General features: G+C 47.4%; 1 protein-coding gene across 5 annotated transcripts in view; it reads right to left on the reverse strand.

The window, feature by feature from the left end:
• GABPB1 (GA binding protein transcription factor subunit beta 1) overlaps nt 1-14,969 on the reverse strand; it is a 208,072-nt gene that overhangs the window by 55,336 nt on the left and 137,767 nt on the right. For 4 of the 5 annotated variants that reach the window (XR_010179218.1, XM_063925989.1, XM_063925990.1 and 1 more), the window contains exons 4-6: nt 3,706-3,900; nt 3,467-3,578; nt 2,832-2,948 (exon numbers count right to left, since the gene is read on the reverse strand). Coding sequence is in view for 4 of the 5 variants with exons in the window: in XM_063925989.1 (XP_063782059.1) it covers nt 2,832-2,948; nt 3,467-3,578; nt 3,706-3,900 (424 nt within the window). In the remaining variant the exon portion in view is untranslated. The remainder of the gene's footprint in view (nt 1-2,831; nt 2,949-3,466; nt 3,579-3,705; nt 3,901-14,969) is intronic. The other variant, XM_063925991.1, reaches the window with a different exon arrangement.

The raw sequence follows: 14,969 nt of genomic DNA on the forward strand, positions 1-14,969 counted from the left end.
TTATTGGGGGATGTCAGAAAAATTATTACTTTACACTGAATAGTGCCCAATGGGAGTAAAAAGTTACTGCAGATAAAATGTCTTTCGGTCTGACAGGCATTTTATCTGCCCATGTATGCTCAGCATTAGATTGAACTTTGCCTTGACATGGCTTCATAGAGTGGTAGAGGAGTTGCTGATACAGCTTGTGGAGAGCCTGCAGTTTGGTAAACACAAGGCATAGTTTAACCTTCCAGAGCTCATTAGGGGATGAGGTTGCCGAATATTTGGGGAACACTCTGTAAGGTCTGAATCTCTGGAAGATGGGCCAAACATTGCTGGAAATAAAAATACAGGGCTGAAATCTGTACTTTCAAAAAACTAAGCTTTAAATTGGCACACAAACAAAAGCTTGGTCTCTGAAGCTGTTAAAGCCAACCGAAGGAAGGTCCACATGTGGAAACAGAACTTGTTGCAGCAGGTCTGGTTGTAGTGGAAGACGCCACATTTTGAGAATGCTGGCATAACACGAATTGCAGGGCTAATCTGGAGCCACTAGGCTTACAGTCACCCGTTGTTCCTTGATGCGCTCGAGTCAACACTGGGGCTAGATGAAAAACCCACAGAACAGTCATAGCATCCACTGCAAAAGCCAGCGAATTCTTGGATCTCGCACAAAACTGCGGAACCTTGGAGAAGATGTGCCGAGAGGCCATGAGAAACCCCTGCAGAAGGCCCCACTTCCAAACTAATTTTTGGAAGACCTCTAGATTTAGAGACCACTTCCCTGGGAGAAATGTGGTTCTGCTGAGGTAGCTTCCCAATTTTCCACACCTGGTATGAACACCGCCAAGAGTGCCAGAACAAAGGACTTGGACAAGGAAAAGTTTCAGGCTGATTCTGCCATCGCTGCCGTGCTCTTTGTGCCTCCCTGATAATTTAGATATACCACTGCCGTGGTGTTGTCTGACTGAATGTGAACTGGCTGGCTGTACTGGGCCCGGGAGTTAGAAAGATGGCTCAGAGCTCGAGCAAGTTGACTGGAATACCCATCTCAGACGATGACCAAGAGGCTGAAGATGTAATTTCATGGCACCCCAACCTAAGTGACTTCCTGGAGGAGATGATATGAAACAGCCCCCAAATGAGAGACTGATGAGTCCTGCCGGACAGAACGAGAAACTCGAGAGGGACGAGACACGAGGGATGCTGTGCATCTGTAATATTTTGGAGAATTTCCCACTGGAATTCCCACAAGTGGAATCTGGCAAACTAAATAGTCTTGAAGGTGGAGACACAACAACTTCATGCACAACAGGATCGAAGGACGATGAACTGACAGTACCCTTTGATCAAGTTCTGTAGGGTCCGGACTCTGGCAAGAAAACTCGCTGGAGAGAGGTGTTGAAGATCACCCTGGAGCATATAAAACTGGACTTGAGATAACCTTCCAATTTTTTATCTAGTGGATTTTTGAAGGACACCGAGCCCTGAACAGGTAGAGACTTGTGTTTACCTAAAAGTGTCACAGCAGCATCAACCTTAGTAGGCAATTCCTACTTGGACAAATTATCGAGGAAAGGAGAACTTCTTATCCTTCTTATCCATCTCCTTCCAGGCCTTCTCGATGAGACTGGAGAGAGCCGAAGAAGAAGGAAAAGTTACGACGTTCCTGCATCAACATTTGAACAGACCCACAGCCTAAGCTTGGAAATCCATATCTAAACAGTCCAAAGAGTGATGTACAGCAGCAATGAGGTCTTCTATGCCGTGACTTGAGGAAGACTCTAGGCCCTCAGCCTCTGGAAGTACACCAGTCTCCGCAAGTTCGCCCTCCTTTTCCTCTGAAGCTTCTAATGTAGACCTGAAAGGAGGAAGACGCTTATGATCCTCACGCAGCGAAGGATCCTCGAAAAAATTGCTCCAAATAAGAGGAAACCTTTTCCAAACCAGACACCAGATGCTTGATAATACGGAGCCAGGAAGGATCAAACACCAAGTGGGGAGTCGCACCGCCAGGAGCAGGTGGCTGGGAACCATACAATGAGGAAACAAGTGCATCAGTTGCCCTAGCCTGGTCCTCCCGCTGAAGTGCTAGAAGCTTCACTAAGTCAGAGACTGACTGATACAGAGCCTATGCCCACACCAGCTCCGCAAGGGCAGACACAGTGGCCAGCAACATCTCCTGACAGTCCACGCACAACAATCCAGAATCTAGAGACCATAATAATGCTGTTTATGTTGATGGGTTGATGGGTTTGTGATTTGTTATTACCCTTGTGGAGGAAAACAGACTACGCTTAGACAGACAGGCTTAGTATATGCTAGCAATTGCTCTGGTGACTGAGTAGGAGGTGACCAGAAGGTGATATGGTATTTACTTCTGCATTTTCTTCAACTTTTTCTGTGGGACTGGTTACATATATGTTTTTTTCTGGTATTGGTGACAAATATAGAGGAGTTGAGATTATAGTGACAGTGCTCCACAATTATAATTGCTAGTAAAGCCCTAGCTTAACAGGGTCTAAAAACACTGTGCTTTCTGCTCTGGGTAACTTTAAAACAAATGTTGATTGTCTTCAAAGTCTGCATGGAAGACAAGCAGATTTACTTCTATTATATAAGTCTCTGTATGTTCTAATTACCTTTAATGCTGATAGTTTAACATAAAGCCAACACTGTAACTAAACAAAGTACTGAGAACAGCGTGCGCCCTACTTTGGAAAAACACCCAAAACAGACTATGTTATGTGTACAAAGTATTGTATTTTATCAGGTAACAAATCGATAATAAAAAGTCTGCATTCTCTAAAAAGATCACTCTGGAGTCATAAAAAAACAAACATACAAACCTGGTGTTTCAGAGGAATTGGACAATGGAGCAGAGGCTTCAGCTAATGCTGCCAGTGTAGCTAAAACAGAGGTTGACGAATTGCCAAACTGCACTGTAGAAGATATCCCATTGTCATCTAAAAAACATATTGTTTTGTTACACGATTTTTGGTTTAACTCAAGCATACGTTCCAGGTTTGAAAATCATCTCAGATAAAAACCTATACTTAATTGGAGGAAAGAGTCACCACACTTAAAAGGTCAGTCATTAAGCTAGAACACAAAAATATTATGTATTAGGCTATAAATGTATAACTAGGCTTGCCATACCATCCCTTTAAACTGGGACACTAGGTTCTGCGGCTGACTGATTTCAAGCCTGCATTTCACCTGGTTTTAATCAGCCACAGAACCTGTGCAATCCATGAGCATTTCAGTTTAAAAGGGATAGTATGGTAAGCCTATGTATAAAATCATTTAACTTCAGAACACAAATGTATTTAAATGTAAAAATAAAGCATAACATGTATTTTGTATTGTTGACATTTTAAACTCTAGAAGAAAACACAGGGTATAGAAGCAAGGATTTCCTAATTTTATTACACATAATCCATTTATACTTTGAAACATTCAAACCATATTTCCCCTATCTCACCTGTCAGATTTACTACACCTCCGGGGCCAATGAAGAATTGTGGAGTAGCTGTATGTATTGTTACAGTTTCTGGACTTTCTGGATTTGTATTAATTTGGTTTTGCATTGCAAGCTGAGATAAAAAAGAAAAAAAAAAAGAGGAAAATGTGAAATCTGTTCTGCCTTGCAATAAGTGATGATGATAAAATTTGCAAGCACAATTAAAAAAAACAGTTGTAGTTTTGAAGAATTAAAACTACCTGGAGTATTTCTGCAAGATCCTCATTTCCGTTATCTACAGAGATATCAAATGCAGTTTTGCAGAACTTGCTTTGAGTATGGACATCTGCTCCATATTTTATGAAAAGTTCAACTACGTCTTGGTGATTGTGTTCAGTCGCCCAGTGGAGAGCAGTCATCTTCAACATGTCTTTGGCATTGATGTCAGCCCCATGCTACAAAGAAACAAAAATGATGTTACCACAGAAAACAAAATCAAGCAGAGAAAAGATCATGTAGTTTTACAGCACTACATTAAAAGTATATTATATCACTTTCCATGCAAAGCAGCAATATTACATAGTGAATAATTAAAAATATAGCATCAAACATTGCAACATGTACATTAATACTTTTGCTGGTGGTTTCAAAATACGTTAAATACATACTTTTAAAACAACCCCACTAATCTCACTTTTTTCCTTTATATGTACTTGGAAATTAGTATGAAAATCCTGTATATTATTGTGATTTAACCATATGTAAAATAAGATTTTACTCACCGGTAAATCTATTTCTCGTAGTCCGTAGTGGATGCTGGGGACTCCGTAAGGACCATGCGGAATAGACGGCTCCGCAGGAGACTGGGCACATCTAAAGAAAGCTTTAGGACTATCTGGTGTGCACTGGCTCCTCCCTCTATGACCCTCCTCCAAGCCTCAGTTAGGACACTGTGCCCGGAAGAGCTGACACAATAAGGAAGGATTTTGAATCCCGGGTAAGACTCATACCAGCCACACCAATCACACCGTATAACTCGTGATAGGAACCCCGGTTAACAGTATGATAACAATGGAACCTCTGAATAGATGGTTCGCAATAACAACCCGATTTGTGTAACAATAACTATTTACAAGTATTGCAGACAATCCGCACTTGGGATGGGCGCCCAGCATCCACTACGAGAAATAGATTTACCGGTGAGTAAAATCTTATTTTCTCTGACGTCCTAGTGGATGCTGGGGACTCCGTAAGGACCATGGGGATTATACCAAAGCTCCCAAACGGGCGGGAGAGTGCGGATTACTCTGCAGCACCGAATGAGAGAACTCCAGGTCCTCCTCAGCCAGGGTATCAAATTTATAAAATTTTGCAAACGTGTTTGCCCCTGACCAAGTAGCAGCTCGGCCAAGTCGTAAAGCCGAGACCCCTCGGGCAGCCGCCCAAGATGAGCCCACCTTCCTTGTGGAATGGGCTTTTAGAGACTTAGGCTGCGGTAGTCCCACCGCAGAATGGGCAAGCTGAATAGTGCTACAAAGCCAGCGCGCTATAGTCTGCTTAGAAGCAGGAGCACCCAGCTTGTTGGGTGCATCTAGGATAACAGCGAGTCAGTTTTCCTGACTCCAGCCGTCCTGGAAATATAATTTTTCAGGGCCCTGACTACGTCCAGTAATTTGGAATCCTCCAGGTCCCTAGTAGCCGCAGGCACCAATAATAGGTTGGTACAAGTGAAAACCTGATACCACCTTCGGGAGAAAGTGAGGACGAGTCCTCAACTCTGCCCTATCCATATGGAAAGTCAGGTAAGGGCTTTTTCTCTAACGTCCTAAGTGGATGCTGGGGACTCCGTAAGGACCATGGGGAATAGCGGCTCCGCAGGAGACTGGGCACATCTAAAGAAAGCTTTAGGACTAACTGGTGTGCACTGGCTCCTCCCCCTATGACCCTCCTCCAAGCCTCAGTTAGATTTCTGTGCCCGACGAGAAGGGTGCACACTAGGGGCTCTCCTGAGCTTCTTAGTGAAAGTTTTAGTTTAGGTTTGTTATTTTCAGTGAGACCTGCTGGCAACAGGCTCACTGCATCGAGGGACTAAGGGGAGAAGAAGCGAACTCACCTGCGTGCAGAGTGGATTGGGCTTCTTGGCTACTGGACATTAGCTCCAGAGGGACGATCACAGGCCCAGCCTGGATGGGTCCCGGAGCCGCGCCGCCGGCCCCCTTACAGAGCCAGAAGAGCGAAGAGGTCCGGAAAAATCGGCGGCAGAAGACGTTCCTGTCTTCAATAAGGTAGCGCACAGCACTGCAGCTGTGCGCCATTGCTCTCAGCACACTTCATACTCCGGTCACTGAGGGTGCAGGGCGCTGGGGGGGGCGCCCTGAGACGCAATAAAACATGATAAAAATACCTTACATGGCAAAAAAAATACATCACATATAGCTCCTGGGCTATATGGATGCATTTAACCCCTGCCAGAATATACAGAAAAACGGGAGATAAGGCCGCCGAAAAGGGGGCGGAGCCTATCTTCTCAGCACACTGGCGCCATTTTCCCTCACAGCTCAGTTGGAGGGAAGCTCCCTGGCTCTTCCCTGCAGTCACTACACTACAGAAAGGGTTAAAAAAAGAGAGGGGGGCACTAATTAGGCGCAGTATTAAAACATACAGCAGCTATAAGGGGAAAAACACTTATATAAGGTTATCCCTGTATATATATATAGCGCTCTGGTGTGTGCTGGCATACTCTCCCTCTGTCTCCCCAAAGGGCTAGTGGGGTCCTGTCCTCTACCAAAGCATTCCCTGTGTGTGTGCTGTGTGTCGGTACGTTTGTGTCGACATGTATGAGGTGATGTGGAGACGGAGCAGAGTGTCTGTAACAGTGATGTCACCACCTAGGGGGTCGACACCTGAGTGGATGTACTGTTGAAAATTACGTGACAGTGTCAGCTTTGTATAAAAAAACAGTGGTTGACATGAGACAGCCGGCTACTCAGCTTGTGCCTGTCCAGACGTCTCATAGGCCGTCAGGGGCCCTAAAGCGCCCGTTACCTCAGATGGCAGATACAGACGCCGACACGGATACTGACTCCTGTGTCGACGGTGAAGAGACAACCGTGATTTCCAGTAGGGCCACACGTTACATGATTGAGACAATGGAAAATGTTTTATACATTTCTGATAATACGAGTACCACCAAAAAGGGGTATTATGTTCGGTGAGGGAAAAACTACCTGTAGTTTTCCTGAATCTGAGAAATAAAATGAGGTGTGTGATGATGCGTGGGTTTCCCCCCGATAACAATTGATAATTTCTTAAAAAGTATTGGCTGTATACCCTTTCCCGCCAGAGGTTAGGGTGCGTTGGGAAACACCCCCTAGGGGGGATAAGGCGCTCACACGCTTGTAAGAACAAGGGCTCTACCCTCTCATGAGATGGCCGCCCTTAAGGATCCTGCTGATAGAAAGCAGGAGGGTATCCAAAAATGTATTCACACACATACTGGTGTTATACTGCGACCAGCAATCGCCTCAGCCTGGAGGTGCAGTGCTGGGTTGGCATGGTCGGATTCCCTGACTGGAAATATTGATATCCTAGATAAGGATAGTATATTATTGCCTATAGAGCATTTAAAAGATGCATTTCTATATATGCATGATGCACACGGAATATTTGCCGACTGGCATCAAGTATAAGTGCGTTGTCCAATTCTACCAGTAAAATGGTCAGGTGATGCGGATTCCAAATGGCATTTGGAAGTATTGCCTTTGAATGGGAAATCCACGTTTGTACCCCAGGTCGCCTCTCAAAATAAGACGCCGTATTATCAGGCGCAGTCCTTTGTTGGCAAGCGGACAAAAGGTTCCTCTTTTCTGCTCGTGACAGAGGGAGAGGAAAAAGGCTGAAGAGATTAGCCAGTTCCCAGGAACAGAAACCTTTTCCCGCCTCTGCCAAGCCCTCAGTATGACGCTAGGGCCTTACAAGCTCAGGCACGGTGGGGGCCCGTTCTCAATGAATTTCAGTGCGCAGTGGGCTCACTCGCAAGTAGACCCCTGGATCCTTCAGGTAATATCTCAAGGGTACATATTGGAATTCGAGACGTCTCCCCCTCGCCGTTTCCAAAAGTCGGCTTTACCGACGTCTCCCTCTGACAGGGAGGCAGTTTTGGAAGCCATTCACAAGCTGTATTCCCAGCAGGTGATAATCAAGGTACCCCTCCTGCAACAGGGAACGGGGTATTATTCCACACTATTGTGGTACCGAAGCCAGACGGCTCGGTGAGACCGATTCTAAATCTAAAATCTAAAATCTTTGAACACTTACATACAGAGGTTCAAATTCAAGATTGAGTCACTCAGAGCAGTGATTGCGAACCTGGAAGAAGGGGACTACATGATGTCTCGGGACATCAAGGATGCTTACCTTCATGTCAAAATTTACCCTTCTCACCAAGGGTACCTCAGGTTATGGTACAGAACTGTCACTATCAGTTCAGACGCTGCCGTAGGGATGGTCCACGGCACCCCGGGTCTTTACCAAGGTAATGGCCGAAATGATATCCCTTCGAAGGAAGGGAATTTTAGTTATCCCTTACTTGGACGATTCCCTGATAAGGGTAAGATCCAGGGAACAGTTGGAAGTCGGTGTAGCACTATCTCAGGTAGTGTTGCGGCAGCACAATTGGATTCTCAATATTCCAAAATCGCAGCTGGTTCCGACGACTTGTCTTCTGTTTTCCTAGGGATGTGCGTGGACACAGTCCAGAAAAAAGGTGTTTCTCCCGGAAGAGAAAGCCAGGGAGTAATCCGAGCTAGTCAGGAACCTCCTAAAACCGAACCAAGTCTCAGTGCATCAATGCACAAGGGTTCTGGGTAAAAATGGTGGCTTCCTACGAAGCAATCCCATTCGTTAGATTCCACGCGAGACCTTTCCAGTGGAACCTACTGGACAAATGGTCCGGGTCGCATTTTCAGATGCATCAGCGGATAACCCTGTCACCAAGGACAAGGGTATCCATCCTGTGGTGGTTGCAGAGTGCTCATCTTCTAGAGGGCCGCAGATTCGGCATTCAGGACTGGGTCCTGGTGACCACGGATGCCAGCCTGCGAGGCTGGGGAGCAGTCACACAGGGAAGGAATATCCAGGGCTTAGGGTCAAGCCTGGATACATCACTTCACATAAATATCCTGAAGCTAAGGGCCATTTACAATGCTCTAAGCTTAGCAAGACCTCTGCTTCAAGGTCAGCCGGTGTTGATCCAGTCGGACAACATCATGGCAGTCACCCACGTAAACAGACAGGGTGGCACAAGAAGCAGGAGGGCAATGGCAGAAGCTGCAGGGATTCTTCGCTGGGCGGAAAATCATGTGATAGCACTGTCAACAGTATTCATTCCGGGAGTGGACAACTGGGAAGCAGACTTCCTCAGCACGACCTCCACCCGGGAGAGTGGGGACTTCACCCAGAAGTCGTCCACATGATTAAAAAACTCGACAGGTATTGCGCCAGGTCAAGAGACCCTCAGGCAATAGTTGTAGACGCTCTGGTAACACCGTGGGTGTACCAGTCAGTGTATGTGTTCCCTCCTCTGACTCTCATACCCAAGGTACTGAGATTGATAAGATGGAGAGAAGAAAGCACTTTATTCGTGGCTCCGGATTGGCCAAGAAGGACTTGGTAACCGGAACTTCAAGAGATGCTCACGGAGGATCCGTGGCCTCTACCTCTAAGAAGGGACCTGATCCAGCAAGGACCCTGTCTGTTCCAAGACTTACCGCGGCTGCGTTTGACGGCATGCCGGTTGAACACCGGATCCTGAAGGAAAAAAGGCATTCCGGATGAAGTCATCCATATCCTGATCTAAAGCCAGGAAGGATGTAACCGCAAAAACATTATCACCGCAATTGGCGAAAATATGTTGCGTAGTGCGAGGCCAGTAAGGCCCGACGGAGGAAATTCAACTGGGTCGATTCCTACATTTCCTGCAAACAGGAGTGTCTATGGGCCTGAAATTGGGGTCCATTAAGGTTCAGATTTCGGCCCTGTCAATTTTCTTCCAAAAAAAAAAAAGAACTAGCTTCAGTCCCTGAAGTTTAGACGTTTGTAAAAGGGGTACTGCATATACAGCCTCCTTTTGTGCCTCCAGTGGCAATTTGGGATCTCAATGTAGTTTGGGTTCCAAAAGTCACATTGGTTTGAACCACTTAAATCTGTGGAGTTAAAATATCTCACATGGAAAGTGGTCATGCTGTTGGCCCTGGCCTGGGCCAGGCGCGTGTCAGAATTGGCGGCTTTATCCTGTAAAAGCCCTTATCTGATTTTCCATTCGGACAGGGCGGAATTGAGGACTCGTCCTCAGTTTCTCCCTAAGGTGGTTCCAGCGTTTTCACCTGAACCAACCTATTGTGGTGCCTGCGGCTACTAGGGACTTGGAGGAATCCAAGTTGCTGGATGTTGTCAGGGCCCTGAAAATATGTTTCCAGGACGGCTGGAGTCAGGAAATCTGACTCGCTGTTTATCCTGTATGCACCCAACAAGCTGGGTGCTCCTGCTTCTAAGCAGACTATTGCTCGTTGGATTTGTAGTACAATTCAGCTTGCACATTCTGTGGCAGGCCTGCCACAGCTAAAATCTGTAAAAGCCTGTTCCACAAGGAAAGTGGGCTCATCTTGGGCGGCTGCCCGAGGGGTCTCGGCTTTACAACTTTGCAGAGCAGCTACTTGGTCAGGGGCAAACACGTTTGCTAAATTCTACAAATTTGATACCCTGGCTGAGGAGGACCTGGAGTTCTCTCATTCGGTGCTGCAGAGTCATCCGCACTCTCCCGCCCGTTTGGGAGCTTTGGTATAATCCCCATGGTCCTTACGGAGTCCCCAGCATCCACTTAGGACGTTAGAGAAAATAAGAATTTACTTACCGATAATTCTATTTCTCATAGTCCGTAGTGGATGCTGGGCGCCCATCCCAAGTGCGGATTGTCTGCAATACTTGTACATAGTTATTGTTACAAAAATCGGGTTATTATTGTTGGGAGCCATCTTTTCAGAGGCTCCTCTGTTATCATACTGTTAACTGGGTTCAGATCACAAGTTATACGGTGTGATTGGTGTGGCTGGTATGAGTCTTACCCGGGATTCAAAATCCTTCCTTATTGTGTACGCTCGTCCGGGCACAGTATCCTAACTGAGGCTTGGAGGAGGGTCATAGGGGGAGGAGCCAGTGCACACCAGTTAGTCCTAAAGCTTTCTTTAGATGTGCCCAGTCTCCTGCGGAGCCGCTATTCCCCATGGTCCTTACGGAGTCCCCAGCATCCACTACGGACTATGAGAAATAGAATTATCGGTAAGTAAATTCTTATTTTTATGACAAAGCCGGCAATTCTGACATATGCCTGGCCGAAGCCAGAGCCCACACATGACCACTTTTCATGTGAGATATTTCAAATCCACGGTTTTAAGTGGCTCAAACCAATGTGATTCCAGGAACTCCAAAACCACATTGAGATCCCAAGGTGCCACTGGGGCACAAAGAAGGGGCTGAATATGCAGCACTCCCTTACAACGTCTGAACTTCAGGCTGACATCCTTCCTGGCTTTGATCAGGATAAGAATGACTACCTCCGGAATGCCTTTTTCACTCAGGATCCGGTGTTCAACCGCCATGCCGTCAACGCAGCCGCGGTAAGTCTTTGAACAGACAGGGCCCCTGCTGCAGCAGATCCTGTCTGAGTGGCAGAGGCCATGGGTCCTCTGAGATCATCTCCTGAAGTTCCGGGTACCAAGCCCTTCATGGCCAATCCGAAACAATGAGTATAGTTCTTACTCCTCTTTTTCTTATTATCCTCAGTACCTTGGGTATGAGAGGGAGAGGAGGGAACACATAAACCGACTGGTACACCCGCGGTGTCACTAGAGCGTCCACAGCGATCGCCTGAGGTTCCCTTGACCTGGCGCAATATCTTTTTTATTGAGGCGGGACGCCATCATGTCCACCTGTGGTCTTTCCCAACGGTTTACTAGCATTTGGAAGACTTCTGGATGAAGTCCCTATTCTCCCGGGTGGAGTCTGCTGCGGAAGTCTGCTTCCCAGTTGTCCACTCCCGGAATGAACACTGCTGCCAGTGCTACCACATGATTTTCCGCCCAACGGGGAATCCTTGTGGCTTCTGCCATTGCCCTCCTGCTTCTTGTGCCGCCCTGCCTGTTTACATGGGCGAGCGCCGTGATGTTGTCTGATTGGAACAGTACGGCTGGTGAAGCAGGGGCCTTGTTTTGCTTAGGGCCTTGTAAATGGCTCTTATCTCCAGAAAATTTATGTTAAGTAAAAAACTCCTGTTTGGACCATAGTCCTTGGAATTTTATTCCCTGTGTGACTGCACCCCAGCCCCGAAGGCTGGCATCCGTGGTCACCAGGACCCAGTCCTGTATTCCGAATCTGCGGCCCTCTAGTAGATGAGCCCTCTGCAGCCACCACCGCAGCGACACCCTGGTTCTTGCCGACCGGGTTATCCGCTGCTGTATCTGGAGATGGGACCCGGACCATTTGTCCAACAGGTCCCACTGGAAAATCCTTGCGTGGAACTTTCCGAATGGAATTGCTTCGTACGAAGCTACCATTTTTTCCCAGGACTCGTGTGCATTGATGTACCGACACCTGTCCCGTTCTTAGGAGGTTTCTGACTAGAGATGACAACTCCTCGGCTTTTTCCATTGGAAGAAACACTTTTTTCTGGTCTGTTTCCAGAATCATTCCCAGGAACAGAAGACGTGTCGTCGGGACCAGCTGTGACTTTGGAATTGAGAATCCAGTCCTGCTGTTGCAGCACTTCCCGAGAAAGTGCTACCCCCTTACCAACTGTTCCTTGGACCTCGCCTTTATCAGGAGATCGTCCAAGTACGGGATAATTAAAACTCCCTTCTTGCGAAGGAGTATCATCATTTCGGTCATTACCCAGGTAAAGACCCTCGGTGCCGTGGATAATCCAAACGGCAGCGTCTGGAACTGATAGATACAGTCCTGTACCACAACCTTGAGGTACTCCTGGTGAGGAGGGTAAATGGGGACATGCAGGTTAGTATCCTTGATGTCCAGAGAGACCCTGTAATCCCCCTCATCCAGGTTCGCAATAATCGCCCTGAGCGATTCCATCTTGCACTTGAATCTTTTGTTATATGTGTTCAAGGATTTTAAATTTAAGATGGGTCTCACCGAACCGTCCGGTTTCGGTACCACAAACATTGTGGAAAAGTAACCCTTTTCCTGTTGAAGGAGGGGTACCTTGATAATCACTTGCTGTGAATACAGTTTTTTGGATTGCCACCAACACTGCCTCCCTGGCAGAGGGAGTTGCCGGTAAGGCAGATTTTAGGAAACGGCGGGGGGGGGGGAGACGTCTCGAATTCCAGCCTGTACCTCTGAGATACTGTTTGAAGAACCCAGGGATCCACCTGTGAGAGAGCCCACTGTGCGCTGAAATTTCTGAGACGGGCCCCCACCGTACCCAGGTCCGCCTGAGCAGCCCCAGCGTCATGCTGTGGACTTACCGGACGCAGGGAAGGACTTCTGCTCCCGGGAACTAGCTGTGTGCTGCAGCTTTTTCCCTCTACCTTTTCCACTTGGCAGAAAAGATGAGCCTCTAGCTCTCTACTTTTCTGGGGCCGAAGGGACTGTACCTGATAATACAGTGCTTACTTTTGCTGTGGGGTAGCTTGTGGCAAAAGTTTTGATTTCCCAGCCGTAGCTGTGGAAACGAGGTCTGAAAGACCATCGCCAAACAGTTCCACCCCCTTCTAGGGCAAACTTCCATGTGCCGTTTTAAATCGGCATCGCCCGACCATTGCCGAGTCCATAACCCCCGTCTGGCGGCAATGGTTTTACATAGCGCTTATTAGTGATGCCAGTCGGCAAATATCCCTCTGTGCATCACGCATGTATAAGACAGCGTCTTTTATATGCTCTATTTTCAGCAAAATATTGTCCCTATCTATAGTATAAATATTATCCGACAGGGAATCTGACCACGCAGCTGCCGCACTGCACATCCATGCCGAGGCAATAGCAGGTCTCAATATAATGCCCGTGTGTGTGTATATAGCTTTAAGGGTAGTTTTCTGCTTTCTATCAGCAGGTCCTTCAGGGCGTCCGTATCCGTGATGGTAGTGCCACCTTTTTTAATAAGCGTGTAACCGCTTTATCTACCCTAGGAGTTATTTCCCAACGTGACCTATCCTCTGGCGGAAAAGGGTACGCTGCTTTAGAAATTATCAATTTCTTATCGGGGGAAGTCCACGCTTCCTCACACACCTCATATCAATTCCTCAGATGCAGGAAAACTACTGGTAGTTTTCTGTCACCAACATAATACCCTTTTTTGTGGTATCTGGGGTATTATCAGAAATGTGTAATACATTTTTCATTGCCTCAATCATGTAACGGGTGGCCCTATTGGAAGGTACACTAGTCTCATCGTCGTCGACACTGGAGTCGGTATCCGTGTCAACATCTGTGTCTGCCATCTGAGGTAGCGGGCGTTTTAGAGCCCCTGATGACATGTGAGACGCTTGGACAGGCACAAGCTGAGCAGCCGGCTGTCCTATGTCGTCAAACCTTTTATGTAAGGAGTTGACACTGTCACGTAATTCCTTCCATAAGTCCATCCACACCGGTGTCGACCCCGCAGGGGGGTGACATCCCATTCACAGGCATTTGCTCCGCCTCCACATCATTATCCTCATCATACATGTCGACACAGCAGTACCGACACACAGCACACACACAGGGAATGCTCTGACAGAGGACAGGACCCCACAAAGCCCTTTGGGGAGACAGAGGGAGAGTATGCCAGCACACACCAGAGCGCTATATATCACAGGGATATCACCTATAGAGAGTGTTTTCCCTTATAGCTGCATAATATATATATATACTGCGCCTAATTTGTGCCCCCCCCTCTCTTTTTAACCCTTTTCTGTAGTGCAGGACTGCAGGGGAGAGCCAGGGAGCGATCCCTCCAGCAGAGCTGTGAGGGAAAATGGCGCCAGTGTGCTGAGGGAGATGGCTTTCGGCGGGCTTTCTCCCGCTATTTTATCGTTTCTGGCAGGGGTTAATATACACCTATATAGCCTCTGGGGCTATATATGGTGTTAGTTTTGCCAGCCAAGGTGTTATTATTGCTGCTCAGGGCGCCCCCCCCCCAGCAGTGACCGCAGTGTGTGGTGTGCATGAGGAGCAATGGCGCACAGCTGCAGTGCTGTGCGCTACCTTGGAGAAGACAGAAGTCTTCAGCCGCCGATTTTCCGGACCACCTTCTTGTTTCTGGCTCTGTAAGGGGGACGGCGGCGCGGCTCCGGGAACGGACGACGAGGTCGGGTCCTGTGTTCGATCCCTCTGGAGCTAATGGTGTCCAGTAGCCTAAGAAGCCCAAGCTACCACCACTTAGGTAGGTTCGCTTCTTCTCCCCTTAGTCCCTCGTTGCAGTGAGCCTGTTGCCAGCAGGTCTCACTGAAAATAAAAAACCTAAACTATACTTTCT

The sequence above is a fragment of the Pseudophryne corroboree genome, chromosome 6 (assembly GCF_028390025.1).
Source record: "Pseudophryne corroboree isolate aPseCor3 chromosome 6, aPseCor3.hap2, whole genome shotgun sequence".
NCBI classification, from domain to species: Eukaryota; Metazoa; Chordata; class Amphibia; order Anura; family Myobatrachidae; genus Pseudophryne; species Pseudophryne corroboree.